We start from the raw sequence: 16,506 nt of genomic DNA, 5'->3' as shown, positions 1-16,506 counted from the left end.
CCGACAAGATCACCACTATATATTCTGAAAATCCCACGGGGTTTAACACAGCGCGCTATAATGCACTTCATTCTGCTGAAAGGCTCGTCCAGGCCCGCCGCTATCTCGAATCAATGCACTTTTGATGCAGGTTTGTATCTTGGATTTCTCAAGCATGCGTACTATACAGGATACTGTAGATTTGTGGAGTTATCCTTTGCACGCAAATTACATAAAACTTTTCTAAGGAAAAATGAACTTCAAAATTTAAAAACTTTAATTGCCTAAATTATGTATATGATATAATCATTAATTAAAGATTCAGATTGATATGATTTAAGTTTAGATTCTACATATTTATTTGCGAATAGAAAAAATTAATAGCACGATTCTTTTATTGATAAGACAAGAAAGTAAATTGGGAAAAAAATTGGAAAGGACTGTGATTTAAAGAAGAATGGTTTTTCTTCCTTGATTACCGCGATCAATTACAAATCACTCTCATGGCCGTTTAAGACAACAAATATCGAAAAATCTAAAAATCGCAATTTTTATTTTTTAATTCGTATCTGAGAGAGGGAAATGCAACCTATGCATGGTATAATAATATTTCTTTTTCGCAGGTATTTCCGTGGAGCGCACTGGATTGCGCGTTGCCACGGCTCCGTGGGGCTGTATCAACCCCTATATAAGGCTGAATCCTTCCCCGCGAAACTTTAGACGTGGCTCAGCGGGCGGTCCGACGTGCGATCGTCCTTTTTCCTTTTCTCTCATGCGATACACACCACCTGTAGATTTCCCCTGCGATTCGAAACTCTGCCGTTATGCTCGCGAAAACAAGATTGTTCGCACTGTCGGTTGTTGTTGCTTCGCAAGTGTCGTGGCTCGTGAGTGTACCGCGCGGTAAGATATTTATTCACTTACAGAATACTTTATCGAGATATTGTGGCAATATGTGTGTTTTGTTGCTGCGTAAAGTGCCCACACATTTAAAACCGCAATCTTAATTTTATTTAACGTAAAAAAATTCTACATGTGTCATATTTTATATTTGCATTTTATTATTTTTTTTATTATTGAAACAATATGTATGTTTTGTTATTTTAATGTGTCATAATATGTTGTAGTATAGCTGGATGTGTAGATGTAAGATGAAGACATATAAGGAAAATCTTCTGAAGGAAAATAGCTTAAATGCAAGAAGAACTATATTTCTAATCATAAACAAATTATTTACTATATCACACTATTCCGGTGAGATATACGCTTCAAGAAGTACAGTATTCCATTGGTAAGATTTTATTTTTTTAAATAAATTCTCGTGATTTTTTTTAACTGGAAGTTTGCGGCGTGTTATTTAAAACAAAAGAAATTTTTCAATTTTTATATTAATATTTTATATTTAATAGATATAACTTTTAAGCGTATATACGACTTTATCGCTTTATATATTTGAGATTTCTATCTCTATGGTGACTAAGCTCATTGGATATGCATGGTTTGTAGTTCAGTATTCAATGTCCTTCCTCTCTTTCCTGATGTTCTGTGTAATCGTGCGTATGAATAAAAGAGATGAATTTTCTGTGTGATTTCTTTAACGTGTAATGACACATCAATTGCATTTCTTCTGCTTGCTGAAGCATAATTATGCAAATTAACACGCTGATATTATTTCAATTTGCAAAGCCAAATTTTAAAATCTTTTATTTAAAAATATTTTATTATTCTATTATATAAAAAATTTTATTATATAAAATATTTTTAATATATTTTTATGCTACAATACTTTTTATTTTGTGATATCTCTAAAAATATTTACAATATTTTTCAATTCTAATGATAACAGTTGAATATAAAATATATTTATTAAACTTAAATTATTTTTATTATTTTTATTTATCTCTTTTAAAATTTAGTTTACTTTGCCAATGTTATTTTTAATTAAATACCCAAATATTTGTCTATATTTACATTCACAGTATTAAAATCTCATGTTTATCCTTTTTGATTGCATAGTGGATTATGGAAATTCTTTGCGAATATACAACGTGGGTGTTCTTATGGCGTCCCATCTCGATAGCCCGTTTGATCTTGAGCGATGTGGTCCAGCTGTCGATCTGGCTTTAGCAGAAGTAAACGACTTCCTGAGTGTTCACAACGTACAGCTACACAAAGTTCAGGGAAGGTAAAAGTTTTGTGCCCAATATTACTGTCGAAAGCAGAATAAGGAAACGCATCCATCATTTTGGACGTTGTATTAGTCAATCGAGAATAGTGAAAATGAGTGTCCAATCTATTCATGTTTCAATGCACGGTAACGAAAAACATGCATCAGATTAAAGACGCTCATCATTAAAAAAACTCATCCCTTAATTCTACCTCATGAAACATTCTTTAATGGACTAGCCATTTGTAACGTCATTTGTGCTTCTGTTATTTTTATCCAGTCAAAGTGCGTGATTTTTTATTTTTCTAAAAAGCTTGTTTACATCGGAAAAAATACGATTGAAGAATACTATGAAATAGTAAAAAGATATATCGAAATTACATCTACAAAAACACTTGAAAATAGAAGCATGTATGTAATTAAAATCATGAAAAATAATTTCTGCATAATTGTAAAATATTGTCAAGCGTAGACTTGTGATCATAAATTTCTCGTTTTAGTCTGCATGTTTTGTTTTCTACACGCTTTAATTCGTTTCGCTGCTCACGTGCACCCCTTTTGCGTCATTACAGTGATACAATTGAACAGGCATTTACATGGAAGAATGCACTCATTATTCATTACTCATCATCTATTAATTGTACGGCGCTCCAAAGATAATTGATGAAAAGGAAAACAATGAACTATTTATAAGTAAAAAAATTATGTACGACATCTGTTATTGATCATCCACTCTCTGCTAAATGACATGTTGTATGAAATGTTATTCATATGTATATATAAAATTTTCTATATACTGCCGCGCCTACATGTGCGTTACATCGTAATATCATCTGTTGCGCGGAACATTACATATTGCTGTACGACTTCAATACTGATAATGGCACCAAAAAGCGTGCTTGTAATGTCATATAATTTACGCAATGTAGAGTGATAATATTTCTAATGGAACAGTCCTTGACAAAGATTGATTCCAACAATTTATTGATAATAATTTTTTACATCTGCGTGACGATTAAAAATTTTGCAGACTGTGCGGATTGTTTCTCTTTGTCGCAAATTACGGTTCGAACTATCTTCATCATTGATAAGAATCTGTGGAAATCGCGAAGACTCGTCGCAGCACGTTTCTACACATCACATTTTCATTAGCGCAGATCGATGAGAATCCAATCATAGGCCATTCATCGGTACAATTAATGTGCCATTATTTTGTGTCGCCGCTTGGATTACGGAATACATCCCCGCACGTGTACCGAATACACCGTGATTATTGTTGCCCCATTCGTCGCTAATTGCACATACGCGCGGATGCGGGATGTTCGCGCGCATTTCGCAGTTTCGCTCCTCAAGGACGCCGACTGTGTTGTACGTGTGTCACGTGCAACTGCATACAAGAGCGCACGTTCTCTCGCATTCACCCTTAGTAATCCGATCGCATTATGTTTGCGCTTTAATATACATACAATCCATCACACGGTTCGCTTTATACGTCTTCACAGAGATTAATATTAATCTCGCAAGCGGATCTAATAAACATTAAATGCTATAGTTGTGATTGCGCAAGAAAATGATCCGAAACCATCGCGGCATTTCGTCACCACGTTAGTTCAAGTTATCGGTATTCTTTATGCTCACAATCAGTACAAATGTACTCTTTGTTCTGCATTGCACAAAGTCTTTAAGTAATACATTGTTTCAATTTTTAGAAATAATTTTATAAAATTGCACATACATAAATAAATCGCATAGTGCTCTAACAGATACAATAATAAATGTTTGATTTTTCCAGTTATCCATCATGCAGCGGGGCGCGGGCGCCCGGTTTGGCAGCTGATATGCATTTCCGCGACAATGTGATCGCATTCATCGGGCCGGCTTGTGCGTTCGCTTTGGAACCGGTGGCACGACTTGCGGCGTACTGGAACAGTCCAATTATTACTGGCATGGGTGATCAAGTAGGTCGAATTTGCTTTTGGGCTACGCGTATATTGCGTTCGTATTATGTCTTTGTGTATATTTCGTCGCACTCGGTTCGCGCGATTAATTTTCCGTAAACTTGCATTTGCATAATCGATACCCATCATTTAACATAATATTAATCTTTTAGAGGAGTTGCAATGCGATCTTTGAAACCATTATTGAACAATATTATTGCACAATAGTTGCAATTCGCATAGGATTAATCTGTATTCAAAAAATTTTAACTTATTCTTGTTTCAATATTCAATATTTTCAAAATTTTATTTCCCATTACATGTTTAAGATGAATCACTTTGTCGAAATTAGTATTAAATGTATAAAAACGTGAATTATTGCTTTCCCGCGATCCAAGCCTCCCTCGGAAGGCGAACTGTCAGTCACATCTGGTATCCTTGGAAGGATCCATAAGTGGAAAAACGAAACTTCGGTAAGAAGGAAACTCACTTTAAGTAACTTTTCTTTTGTTTTTTTGGTTATTATGAAATCGCCGCGTTAAGCATTTATGAGTATTGTCATATGTGACGTTTTTGTTTAACACTTTACGACAACATTGATATCTTAATTAACCATGTGTTAATTATAACTGGCATAATCTAGGAGAGCGTTGGTTTTGCTAGAAAGATAAACACACTCGCATAATGTTACTTCGCCCCTTCTCGGGTGAAGAGTTAAGCTCGTTAAGCTCAAAATTACGACGGCAACATATATATGTTGCAATATATATCGCAACATTTATCATTATTATTATTATTATTATTATCATTATTATTATTATTTATTTTAGTTATAATATTAATTTAATTATAATTATAGTTATAATTATTATTATTTTTTTTTAAAGCAATTATTTGTAATTATTAGAAATTACATTGGCATAATTGTTTGTCTTATTATTTTGACAAAACTCAATTTTACCGTTTAGATATTATTTGTAATTGTTTTATGAATTCGGTCTAACATATCTTTCACACTTTTTCTCGCAGGGAATTTTCAAAGACAAAAGCAAGTATCCCACTTTGACAAGAATGTCGTATTGTCAATGTCGATTGCGGCTCGTTTTTGCCAGCGTGTTCAAAGAGTTCGGATGGTCCCATGTCGCGCTGATATTGGACAGATCGGATTTGTTCTCGTTAACGGTAGGAAAGAACCTGGAATACGGTCTACGTAAGGACGGTCTTTTGAAGTTTGTGAGAGAATTGGACGGGAATTCCGAGGACGAGTCGTATAATCTTTATCTGCGCGACGCGAGCATGTACGCCAGAAGTGAGTAATCAGCTTCATCTCACGTCGTATTTTGGAAACTTTAACGTGTTCCGTACCGCGCTAATTCTACGTGATCTTCCATTTATGTTGTAAAATTGATAATATATTCATATTAACATTAGTTGCTTGTTGTGGCTCATTTTACATGGAAATACCATGAAAATTACAACACCGAGACGCTGTGTTTAATGTTAATGACGATTTTGAATAGTTGTGATACTCAGCGTTCGCGGAACACTTGTCCGAAAATTCATGCTGGCCGCCCACGAGTTGGGGATGACGCGAGGGGACTGGGCTTTCTTGGACGTCGAGATATTTCACGTAAGATGTTATAAATGATGAAAACAGTTATAGATCCATATATATTTGAGTGACAGCAAATTTATATCATGTGTGACACTTTTCTGCCGATGTTGAGACGATAAAACAATTTTAAGGGCTCTTACTGGGGAGATCACGATTGGGAAGTCGGAGACGAGGACGACGCGGCTGCTAGAAAAGCTTACGAGGCTTTACTGAGGGTGTCCCTTCTTCAGCCGACCAGCCCGAAGTTTCAAGACTTCGCTGAAACCGTCAGACAACGCGCACAATCCGATTATAATTACACTTTCTCGGAAGGTGAAGAGGTGAGCTAATTCTGAAATGATACTTTTTGATTATAATTATCTGTATATTGAAAACAACGATAAATTTATAATTTATAAACTGTTGTAATTTAAATTTATAATTTTTTAAATTAAGAAGTTCCCTGATACTTTATCGATAAAAAAAATTAATTCAAGTGAGTGAAATAAGTTTCTCGTTGGCAGGTGAATTTTTTTATCGGTGCGTTTTACGACGGCGTTTACTTATTGGGGATTGCTCTGAACGAGACCTTGACGGAGGGTGGTGATATCAAAGACGGCATATCTATAACCAGGAGAATGTGGGACCGAGACTTCATTGGTATTACGGGTCACGTCAGGATAGATGATGATGGAGATCGTGATGCGGATTACAGCATCCTTGATTTAGATCCCATTACCGGAAGGTCATTGAAAATTCAGGCGATCTACTCGGCTTTGTGGCAACAATCAAGGGACATCTCGCAAACTGCGATTTCGCGATAAATACGTTTGGATGATCAAAGGCTAAATAAAAATATTGCGTGTTTATACTGAGATTTCGTGACATTAAAGAGAAAATGAAGAAAGTTCTTTTATATCAAATCGCAGTAGGAAGAGAGAAGGTTGATCGGGCTAATATAAAATACTGTCAATAAAACGTTGTAGTAAAATATCATTGCATAAATCGTCGGAGACTAATCGAGGAATATTCGGATATATTTTACAGGTTCGAAGTGGTTGCACATTACTTGGGATTAAACCGAGAATTCAATCCTATGTCTGGTAAGAAGATCCACTGGCCGGGAGGAAGAGAAGGCCCTCCACCAGATATTCCAGAGTGCGGTTTTTTAGGAAACGATCCGGATTGCGCGTCGAGGAGAGAAGCTTACACGTTTGTCGCTTATACAGGCGTAGCGCTCGCCGTGTTTTTACTAGCTGCGATTACAGCCGCGTGCTTCTTGTACAGGTAGACTCGATACGATTTATCGAATCTTACATTTGGTCAAAATTTCGAGTGCAAAACCATTTATGTCTACAAAATAAAATAAAGATAAAATTTTAATATTGAAAACTTCATATCTTTTCCACACAAATTAATCCAAGAAATAACAGCGCATTTATAAGTTTCTATATATCAAATATTTATCAATAAATTTATGTCAAACGATTGATTGACGTAAAAGTTCCTTATGTACAGGCACATGCGGTTGTCCGCCGATCTCAATAACATGTCTTGGCGAGTAAGACCTGAGGAATTGCTTCTCGAAGTTGGCAAGCAGTTCTCGTCCAAGATAAATCTGCATCAAGCGATATCCGATATGAACGTGAGTAATAAATTATAATTGTGCAACGATAAATTATGATTTGTTGTATAATTGCAGAACTTCGGACTGGATCAAAGGATACGTCGCGGATCGCAGATCAGCTGTGAGTCTTTGCCGCCTACGATGGTTTTCACTACTATCGGAATATATAAGGGTGAAAGAGTGGCCATCAAAAAGATCACGAAGAAGAAAGTAGTTGACGTTACGAAGAAATTGCTCTGGGAAATCAAGCAAGTCAGGGATGTCACATCAGAGAATACTGTCAGGTATTTATCTTTCCATGATGAAAATTCATGTCTTATCTTTTATTTCATAAATGAAAGAATGTGCTTGTCAGGTTTTCTTAAGATTTTCTGTTAGAACAGAATGATCTTGTTTATTTCTATTTGATAAATATTATCAAAGAACTTTTCTCTCGTCTTCTTATCTTGTACAAGTTGTTTGAATGAAACCCGTTAAAAACCTCCCGGAGGTTTACTTTCTTAAACTAACATTGATCGCATACATTTTTACCTGCAATTTCTGACGTTTCTCCGGAAGAGTGCAATAATGGAACTTTGATGTTTGAGAAAATGGCTTCTTTTTTTTTATAACAAAGCTTTACCTCAAACTATCAAAGCGATACTGTCGAGATATATAAGAATCGAAATCTGTCATCAAAAGAAGAAAATTCTGCGGCAAAATTTTTTATCAAAACTTTTAAATTATAATTAAATTTTTACTAATTAGTATAAATTTTTTAAATAGTAAATAAAAAGCAGTTAATCGGGAAAAAGAAAATTTGCTTAAAAATTCAACTTTCTAGCAAAACTATAGACTTTATATAAGCTGCAATTATTTAATAATTAAAAAATATTTTTTAATTTAAAGTTTTTGTGCTGTAAAATTAATCTAGATTACTTTACAAATACAACTTTAAATCAACTTTTTTGCTATGTATTAATGATCATTAAAATTGTTTGCTAGATTTATCGGTGCTTGCCTCTGTTCACCATCGCCGACTGTCTTAATTCTCACGGAATATTGTCCTCGAGGATCGTTAAAGGATGTTTTGGAAAACGAAGCCATTAAACTGGATTGGAACTTTCGAATGTCTTTGATCCACGATATCGTGAAGGTAGAGGCAGGTGCTGAGGTCGTGTTTCTCGTTAAGTTCTTTAATCTTTTATTTTAGCATTGAATTTCTAATAAATCATTTTTATGCAACTTGATTACACATCATTATATACAATTAATTAATACGCTACACAAATCCAACGCAATGTGAAAGATAAAAAAAGTCTATTCCTTCGCAGGGAATGTCTTACCTTCACGCCAGCGAAGTTTCCGCTCACGGTAAGTTACGATCGTGCAATTGTCTGATTGATGGCCGCTTCGTGTTAAAAATCTCGGACTTCGGGCTTAAAACTCTCACCACTCCCTCCGAGTTGATCATGGATGAGACCTATTACACTAGTGAGTTACACGCGCGGTAGTAAAACGCGACGCAGGTGTCGTTGCGTCATTTTACTTTTATTTGCAGAATTACTCTGGATCGCTCCGGAACTCCTGTCATTAACGGTGACACCCGGGAGCGCTGCGACGCAGAAAGGCGATGTTTACAGCTTCGCGATTATTTTGGAAGAGATAGTGGTGCGCGGTGGTCCATACGAGATTGCCAGAACGTTTATGACGCCGCAGGAAGTATGATTTCTTTTTCATTCTGTCTAATTTAATCTTTTATCATCCGTCATTACGTTTGTTCTCTCGATTTTTTTATTTTTTTAATTTTTTTATTTTAAAGATCGTGAGTAGAGTGTCAGCGTCGGAGAATCCCCCATTGAGACCGGAAGTCACGCCGAAGGACTGTCCGCCGGATATACTGTCGTTGATGGAGAGATGCTGGCATGAAGTTCCCGAGGAACGACCCAGCTTCCACGCGATTCGCGGCACGATACGGGGAATCATGAAGTATACACATTTGATAGCTTCTTACAAATCTTATTATAAAAGTTGCCATAAATGACACGAGGCACGTTTCAGGGGATACTGCGAGAATTTAATGGACGATCTGTTAAGACGGATGGAACAGTACGCCAATAATTTGGAGGCTCTCGTCGAGGAGAAGACCGAGCAGCTGAGCTTGGAAAAGCGACGCAGCGAGGAATTGCTTTATCAAGTGCTCCCAAGGTAGCGGAATCATTGTTGCTTCTTTGAGAGCTTCTGGGCTCTCGCTCTATTATAATAGAGCGAAATTTTAAAGGCAGGTCGCTGGTCAGCTGATGGCCGGAGAGATGGTGCAACCGGAGCAATTCGAATGCGTCACCATTTATTTCAGCGATATCGTCGGCTTTACGGCGCTGTGCGCGCAAAGTACGCCCATGGAGGTGGTGGACTTCCTGAACGACCTGTACAGTACCTTCGACAGTATTATCGGATTTTACGATGTTTACAAGGTACGCGATGCGATCAGGTGAATCAAGTGAGCAAATAGAACACATCTTTGTGAAGAAAATACTACTTCGAAGCGTTTGTCAGAATTTTCGAAACTCCAGACATCCTTACATCGACGACAGATTTTTCGGTAAGTTTAAGAAATTTGTAATCGAAATTTTATGACGCGCAGGTGGAAACTATAGGAGACGGCTATATGGTCGCGTCTGGTCTTCCGGAACGGAACGGCGATGAGCATGCGAGGGAGATTGGACTGATGGCTCTGGCAATATTAGACGCCGTCAGATCGTTCACTATAATGCACAAACAGAACACTCAATTAAGCGTGCGAATCGGAGTGCACAGCGGTCCAGTTTGCGCTGGCGTGGTGGGTCAGAGAATGCCGCATTATTGCCTCTTCGGTGACACCGTAAATACGGCATCCCGAATGGAATCTTCTGGGCTTCGTAAGACACAGATTTTCAGATGAAATTCTAAAGTTTATAATAATAATACGAACAAGATTTTAAAGTCTGAAAATTTAAAGAAATCTGGAAAGATTTTATCGCAATGCGCATAGCAGCAAGATTGAAGAACAAATTTCGAAATTGACTGTAGATTGTATTTTGCAGCTTTGAGAATACACGTCTCCGAAGCGACGAAAAATATCTTGGACAAATTCGGGACGTTCGAACTCGAGCTCAGGGGAGAAGTGGAGCTAAAGGGAAAAGGCAGAGCAACTTCTTACTGGTTAACGGGTTGCTCGGAGCCCGATTCCAGATTAGCCGTACCGAAGTATCGCAGACTGAGTAGCAGTCAGCCCGAGAACAATCTGAACCCATTGATTTTTCCGCTAAATAATACGAACGGTCCGAAAACAAGCAACAATACGTTTATCAACTTGACAGAATTATAATGATTAATGTTCTTCAGTTCTTTTAGGTATAAAAAATTTGCAGCGGAGAATTTTAATGCCACATTTTAGTGCCACATCGTACGTAAGGTATAAAAATTAGGATATATAAAAATGATCGTGGAACCTATTTTTTCGACACTGTTCTTCGATGTGTAAGAACTTAGTGCTATTAAATGTGCCAGGTAATTCTGTCCACTTTGTCAACCAAATTCTTTATTTAATGCGATTAATATAATAATGGCTCAATATATCGTCAAAATATTGGCCGTTGTATCGGCAGCTTTCAAATTTCGTTATAAAAAAAATGATCGTGGTTTTCGACAAAGGTGATAATTGACGGACAGAATTACGGCACACTTGATATATCAATGTGAATTGGATGTAACATTGCAACAAAGTAGATTCAGCTTATTACAACTTTTATTCGGAATTTTACATCGATAGCGTCTAATTTACTTAAATAAACGAAATGCAATAGGCTTTTCGTGGACAGGTATGTGTATTAAATTAATATTAATCTAAGCCATACTGCTCTCACATAGGTTTGCTTAGTTATAGCTTGTGTTCGGAGTACAAGTACATTGCACAATTAATACATATAATTTAAATCCACTCGTCTAACAATAATCTACATAAACTACAAGTCTTTAGTTGTTTCGTTTTTTTTTTCTTTTTTTTTATGTAAAAGTTTCATGTAAAATAGACGTAAAGCAATTCAACCTGGCTAATAAAAGTTTTTCAATTATTTATTAAATATTACTGTGCTTTCTGTATGCCATATTATATTACTTTGATATATAATTTATCTTTATCAACATATGTTTTTCAACATATTGATATTAGTATCTTCAATTTTTTTTTCTTTCATTATCATTATCATTACGATTATTACTACTATAAACGATTATAAATCTCTGTGATCTCTATACTCTTATTTATTGTTACATCTAGAAGATCTTGTCGATCGATTCCATTTGTGACAAAATCTTGAAAATTATAGACTTTATCGTTGTAAGCTACTTAGACGCCAGGAACATTATTAGTCTGCAAACGAAAGATTACACGTTGTACATATAAATCATCATTTGTTGTATTATATTGTAATAAAGTAACCGCAATAGCTCCACCCTTGTTTCAGGAATCGAATTCTTTACCTAAAACTGATGGCTTTAGCAGCAAGAAGTCTATTGCACTCTGCCGTGTCTGGTAGTGGTAATGTAAAATATGGACTCTCATTATCCTGCTCGGTGAAGTCAAATTTGTGAATTCTCGGTTGCACTTTCATATCGCCAAACGGGCCTTTCAAGATCAAGTAATAAACTGGTAGCGGATAAGTGGTTTTTGTCTTTAGAATCAGCTACGAAACATATTTTCAATCTTAGACCGTAGAATACGTCGTGTATCGAATACAATTATATTTTAGTAAGTGAATTTTTCGGATGCACTCTTTACTTTTTTACTCTCAGTTCACACACACACACATATCCAGACACACATAAAAATCGCAAGTTCATTAATTAAAATTTTTGTCGAAAGATAAGACATGCAATTTTTTCGTACTTGATAAGTCATGTCTCGCTCTGAACTTTGAGTGGGATCGCGTTGACTACTATTGATCCTCGCCTTCACTACCCACTGATTGTTGAAAGCGCCGAATCGTGAGGTTTCATAAAATAATTTGTGAACGAATTCGTCAGTACGATACGGCTTCATCTGTAAATCTATAAATAATGAAATTTTACAGTTAAATGATAAATCTTCTGTGAAGTGACCTATATAGCTGAAAGGGAAGAAGAAGATGCAACAGACAAGTGAAACTAAGGATCATTGCGACCCAATAAAGTTATCTACACGGATCAATCGTAATTCCCGTTGCTGCTTGGGAAACAAAACATCCGGGTATTTATTTTTTACTAGCAATCTACAGAAAATTACTTCAATATCTGTATAATGTTATAGTGATATTTCACAACTGATACAGACCGTTGAACGTGATTTTCTCGTAGGACAAAAGATCAAAGACATTGTCATAGAGCCTACGTTCTTCCAAGGTGCGGGCATCGATTTCGCGCAGGGCCTCCATCACATCCGCACCTGTACGATGAGGATGTGCGCAATGTGTCTCGTGTTCCGGAATCTCGTGATTTGGGCCTCTCCACGGACAACCGATTCTACTATATTTGCAACTAGATATCCTGCGCACAGGTATAAAATAAAATATATCAATGCAAGTATGTATGTACGTTATATGAACAGAAAAAACAGTTGAGAAAGCTTGTATAGGAAAGCTTTGGGAATTAAATTTGACAAGGGAGTACATTTCTGATTTTGCAATACATGTTAAATTTAAGGAAAGTTATGTCTGTGCACACAAAAAAAATTGCCTTCTACTACTACGTATTTTGCAGTCCACCTGTAACTGTGTTATAAACATGAGTCGTATTAGAGATACGCTAACGAAAAACCCCACATTCGCATTACTCTTAAATTTTTCAGGATGTTACAATTCGGACGAATTTACCTTTCTTCGCACATAGACTCCTCATGGTGCTCTAAGGAATTTCGTGGGAACTCCTTCGCGCAATATTGACATTCGGATGGTAACTCAGACACGGCTTTCTCAACTGCCAGATTTCGAGACGCAGTGGTTTTACTGATTTCAATTCTGCAGTTGGGACATGTTGCCATTTCATCTCGCAGCCTGGCATCTGCGAGGACATGAGTGAAGCAACCAGCACACATCAAGTGTCCATTAGCACACTGTGAACATCATTGCAGCATGTATTATTAAGGTTCTTATCATTACATTTTTTTTATTTTTTTTTATATAGAAATGCTAAACCTAGTATTTCGTATGATGCACATTATATTTTTAATATATGCATAACACTCTAAAATATAAGACTTTAATGCATCTTTGTAACAGACACAGCTGACATTAACTTAATACACGTATTAGGGTCGCAACAAGTCAATTTCTTTCTTTTTTTTTCTTTTTTTCTTTGCCATTTTGCATTCTTACTTATGCACACTACAAAAACCCCAGAACATAATCAACCCAAATAGAACAAAAAAATTAGTGCCATGTATATTACCATCATTTTGACGTTTAAACCTGAAACACAAAATCGTACAGATGCTTATTAATCACACAGATTTACTTAACGAGAAATTGTTTAAACTATTACACGGATACTGTCTAAGAGAATTACTTTGAACGGTGCCAATATATCAATGACAGAAAGGAAGAGACGAGGATGATGACACGTGGGACAAGTGAAAAAGGGGGTGGTGTTTTATGCGAAATAACTAACTAATAACCTTTAAGAATATTTATTTTGTTTCGCAACTATACAGTTTGTACAAATCTTTTTTCTTTCTATATTCGCTTTCTCTCCCTCACTCTCACTCTCTCGCTGTTGACTATAATTGATGAGCATCAGTTTCGCATTAATCTAACAATAGATCTCATTGTGTGTATATCCTGAATATATTACTCCCTCTTCTATAATCTCTTATAATAAACATAGTATTTCATAAAATGCAAGTATCATATTATATACTAAACAACTACAGAGATCTAGGATCTTAATTACTTCACTATTTATCTAACCGATTTAATAGAGACAGTAATAAATAATAATGAAACACGAGGTTTCGAGTTCCCGCTATTTTGTGAATTATAGAAACAAACACGATTGGTTCTATGTAAGAGAAGAGAACAGGGCAGTGCAAGTAAAATTGTCTATCAAAGTTAACAACTGAAAAAATATACAATGAATAAGTTCTTGTATCACAAAGGAAAGTATCTCTGTGCGTTTGCACGGGGGACTTTACACTGAGCTTACACATATGTCCGTTTTAACATTAGAAATAATTAAGATAAGCGAGATACAACTCTCGTATTATATTACAATAGTTAGTTATATCAATTATAAAATCCTTTACGCCACTTCGTGTCAATAATATTTCTAAAGAAAAGTATTTTGAAGATGAAATTAATAGCACCGATGAATTTGGGGAGTATCTACAAACAGTTCATCGACAAACGAGTATCCTCTTTGCGACCAATGTTTCTAAACAAATATGAATAACTGCATGCATATATACAATAAGTCGAGAATGCTGCTTAGCGCTCTCTGTCCCACCTATTTAAGGATTTTATGGCATTATGTATTTCCAGTGATTGGAATTGTATGGGCACTGCTATTATACGCAGGCATAATTATAATGAGATGTCAATATAAGTAACCGTGAAAGCTGTAGATGCGCATGTAGAGGGATTCCACTTTTATGTTATGATATCAAGAAGATATATTTATAAACAAATTGACAAATATTTAATATTATATATATATATATATCTCCCAGAATAAAGATATATGTACATGTATGTACATCTTATACTTTCAATATATATATAGTTCAAGTCTATGATTATGATTATAAAAAAAAAAAAAGATTGTTTCATATACACAAATTTGTCACGAGGACTTTTTATTGGTATATTAGAAACGTCTCACATAAAGAAAAAATATAAATTACCTACCTGTGGAATTTTTAATATGTGTTGTCTTGTCTCAGACATCAACTCTTTGTCTCTAATAGACAAACTCATTATTTGACCTGTATATAAAGCTCAGTTTATGGAATAGGGAACTGTATGAACATTGCTATCGTAAGGTATTTTTGGTATATATTTCAATATCATCAACCTTAACCAGAAATATAAAGGAATCCAAATGTTGATACCAAATCCATGTTACATCACAGTTAACATTATTTAAATCATTACACATAACAAAATAAAAAAATTCAATTATTTAACAAATAATTTTTATACCAAGGTTACTAATTTCTGCAATTTATTACAGCAAAAAAAAAAGAAGCAAAAGATGGAAAAGGAGAGAGAGAGAGAGAGAGAGAAAGAAGTTTTAGTAGAAGGATAAAGCAAGGGGAAAAAAGGCAATCTGCTGTAAATAATAAAATAAAGATACCATGATGAAACCTCTGTGTGTAAATTTTCTCTCAAAATTGACATCGTCAAGAGATAGGTACGTTCCTAAAAAAACCTGCGATACAACTTGTTTACAGTTTCAATAATATATTTTGTAAAAAAATGTTTTGAAATCTCAGTAAACAAAATGCATTTCAGACGACGCTTCTCAAGGAGTGGTGTTTTCGATATCCATATACGTCTCCCGCAGGAGAATGAAGCTCGTGAATGGCGCACACGGTATACCAGTGACGCGACTAGTACTACTACTACTACAGTCTAAAAACCGACCGACTTATGCAGCTTGGTAAACGGGTCGATCAACGGGGTCGTCGGGAGGGGAAGGAAGGTAACGTCGCAATTATCCTCGTGAGCGTAAGAGAATGCCGCGCCTCGACAGGCCCGATGCCAGGTCGATTTGGACTCGCGTCACGATTCGCGATACGCATTTCCGACGACATCGACGCGCTAGCTCGTTGTTGTTAGCGATTTGCTCAGAGGACTTACCTGATAAACGGCCGCTCGCGGTAGATCGAGGCAAACTGCGCAGCAGAGGATACCGCCCAAGCGGTGTTCCAGCTTCTGCTCCGATTTGGTGTCCTCGGCGCGCAATACCTTCCGCCGTTTCTTGTCAGGCTCGATGAAGTCCTCGCTTTTGTCGAGGTCCTCGCGTATCGGCGCCGTGACGACGGCGGTGGCGGTCGCCGCCGTCGCGGTGATCTGTTCCGCGACGCCGCTCGACGATGCAGGCTCGTTGCTCACGTCCGCCATGTTGCTTGTTTTGGAGTTTTCCCCTGAGCGAACGCGAGAAATGCGCAGATGTCAAAGAGACGCGTTGCCTCCACCTCTCTGTTTTTCTT

At 36.3% G+C, this 16,506-nt stretch overlaps 2 protein-coding genes and 1 long non-coding RNA gene across 10 annotated transcripts; 1 reads left to right on the top strand and 2 right to left on the bottom strand.

Annotated features, from left to right (window-relative positions):
* Positions 1 to 604: 604 nt before the first annotated feature.
* LOC105671086 (atrial natriuretic peptide receptor 1) lies at positions 605 to 13,442 on the top strand. 7 transcript variants are annotated; one of them, XM_012364968.2, is made up of 21 exons: positions 605 to 882; positions 1,107 to 1,270; positions 1,996 to 2,164; positions 3,939 to 4,104; positions 4,482 to 4,556; positions 5,113 to 5,392; positions 5,604 to 5,713; positions 5,830 to 6,018; positions 6,202 to 6,422; positions 6,725 to 6,964; positions 7,196 to 7,322; positions 7,380 to 7,588; positions 8,289 to 8,469; positions 8,618 to 8,777; positions 8,845 to 9,005; positions 9,106 to 9,272; positions 9,345 to 9,491; positions 9,565 to 9,757; positions 9,928 to 10,201; positions 10,367 to 12,855; positions 13,147 to 13,442. In XM_012364968.2, the coding sequence occupies exons 3-20, from the start codon at positions 2,040 to 2,042 to the stop codon at positions 10,648 to 10,650; spliced, it is 3,309 nt and encodes a 1,102-aa protein (XP_012220391.1). In that variant the 5' UTR covers positions 605 to 882; positions 1,107 to 1,270; positions 1,996 to 2,039; the 3' UTR covers positions 10,651 to 12,855; positions 13,147 to 13,442. The 7 variants fall into 7 exon arrangements, with proteins under 7 accessions (XP_012220391.1, XP_012220390.1, XP_067210279.1 ...); XM_012364967.2 differs by lacking the exon at positions 1,107 to 1,270 and having other exon boundaries at positions 8,289 to 8,439; XM_067354178.1 differs by lacking the exon at positions 1,107 to 1,270 and having other exon boundaries at positions 8,289 to 8,457.
* On the bottom strand, positions 3,114 to 5,934 carry LOC136999694 (uncharacterized). The gene is made up of 2 exons (XR_010890011.1): positions 5,839 to 5,934; positions 3,114 to 4,067 (listed from the first exon to the last, which is right to left on the bottom strand). It is a non-coding gene; the product is annotated as an uncharacterized lncRNA (long non-coding RNA).
* On the bottom strand, positions 11,053 to 16,417 carry LOC105671092 (zinc finger TRAF-type-containing protein 1 homolog). 2 transcript variants are annotated; one of them, XM_012364989.2, is made up of 6 exons: positions 16,154 to 16,417; positions 13,172 to 13,410; positions 12,634 to 12,845; positions 12,211 to 12,371; positions 11,805 to 12,007; positions 11,053 to 11,694 (listed from the first exon to the last, which is right to left on the bottom strand). In XM_012364989.2, the coding sequence occupies exons 1-6, from the start codon at positions 16,415 to 16,417 to the stop codon at positions 11,667 to 11,669; spliced, it is 1,107 nt and encodes a 368-aa protein (XP_012220412.1). In that variant the 3' UTR covers positions 11,053 to 11,666. The 2 variants fall into 2 exon arrangements, with proteins under 2 accessions (XP_012220412.1, XP_012220413.1); XM_012364990.2 differs by having other exon boundaries at positions 12,691 to 12,845.
* Between the last annotated feature and the right edge of the window lie 89 nt (positions 16,418 to 16,506).

This window comes from Linepithema humile, chromosome 4 (assembly GCF_040581485.1).
Source record: "Linepithema humile isolate Giens D197 chromosome 4, Lhum_UNIL_v1.0, whole genome shotgun sequence".
Lineage (NCBI taxonomy): Eukaryota > Metazoa > Arthropoda > Insecta > Hymenoptera > Formicidae > Linepithema > Linepithema humile.
The sequence above is the reverse complement of the archived record's forward strand: the minus strand, read 5'-3'. Positions and strand labels throughout refer to the sequence as shown.

What these genes read in the sequence shown, in the direction of transcription:
- LOC105671092 (XM_012364989.2), bottom strand. Translation starts at nt 16,417, where the DNA reads ATGGCGGACGTGAGCAACGAGCCTGCATCGTCGAGCGGCGTCGCGGAA. An exon ending in GAGTCTATGTGCGAAGAAAG is followed by an intron (nt 12,846 to 13,171) that starts GTAAATTCGTCC and finishes ACCTGTGCGCAG; the next exon opens with GATATCTAGTTGCAAATATA. An exon ending in AGCGAGACATGACTTATCAA is followed by an intron (nt 12,008 to 12,210) that starts GTACGAAAAAAT and finishes TATGTTTCGTAG; the next exon opens with CTGATTCTAAAGACAAAAAC.
- LOC105671086 (XM_067354177.1), top strand. Translation starts at nt 804, where the DNA reads ATGCTCGCGAAAACAAGATTGTTCGCACTGTCGGTTGTTGTTGCTTCG. An exon ending in TTACTGGCATGGGTGATCAA is followed by an intron (nt 4,105 to 4,481) that starts GTAGGTCGAATT and finishes CCGCGATCCAAG; the next exon opens with CCTCCCTCGGAAGGCGAACT. An exon ending in CGTTTATGACGCCGCAGGAA is followed by an intron (nt 9,006 to 9,105) that starts GTATGATTTCTT and finishes TTTATTTTAAAG; the next exon opens with ATCGTGAGTAGAGTGTCAGC.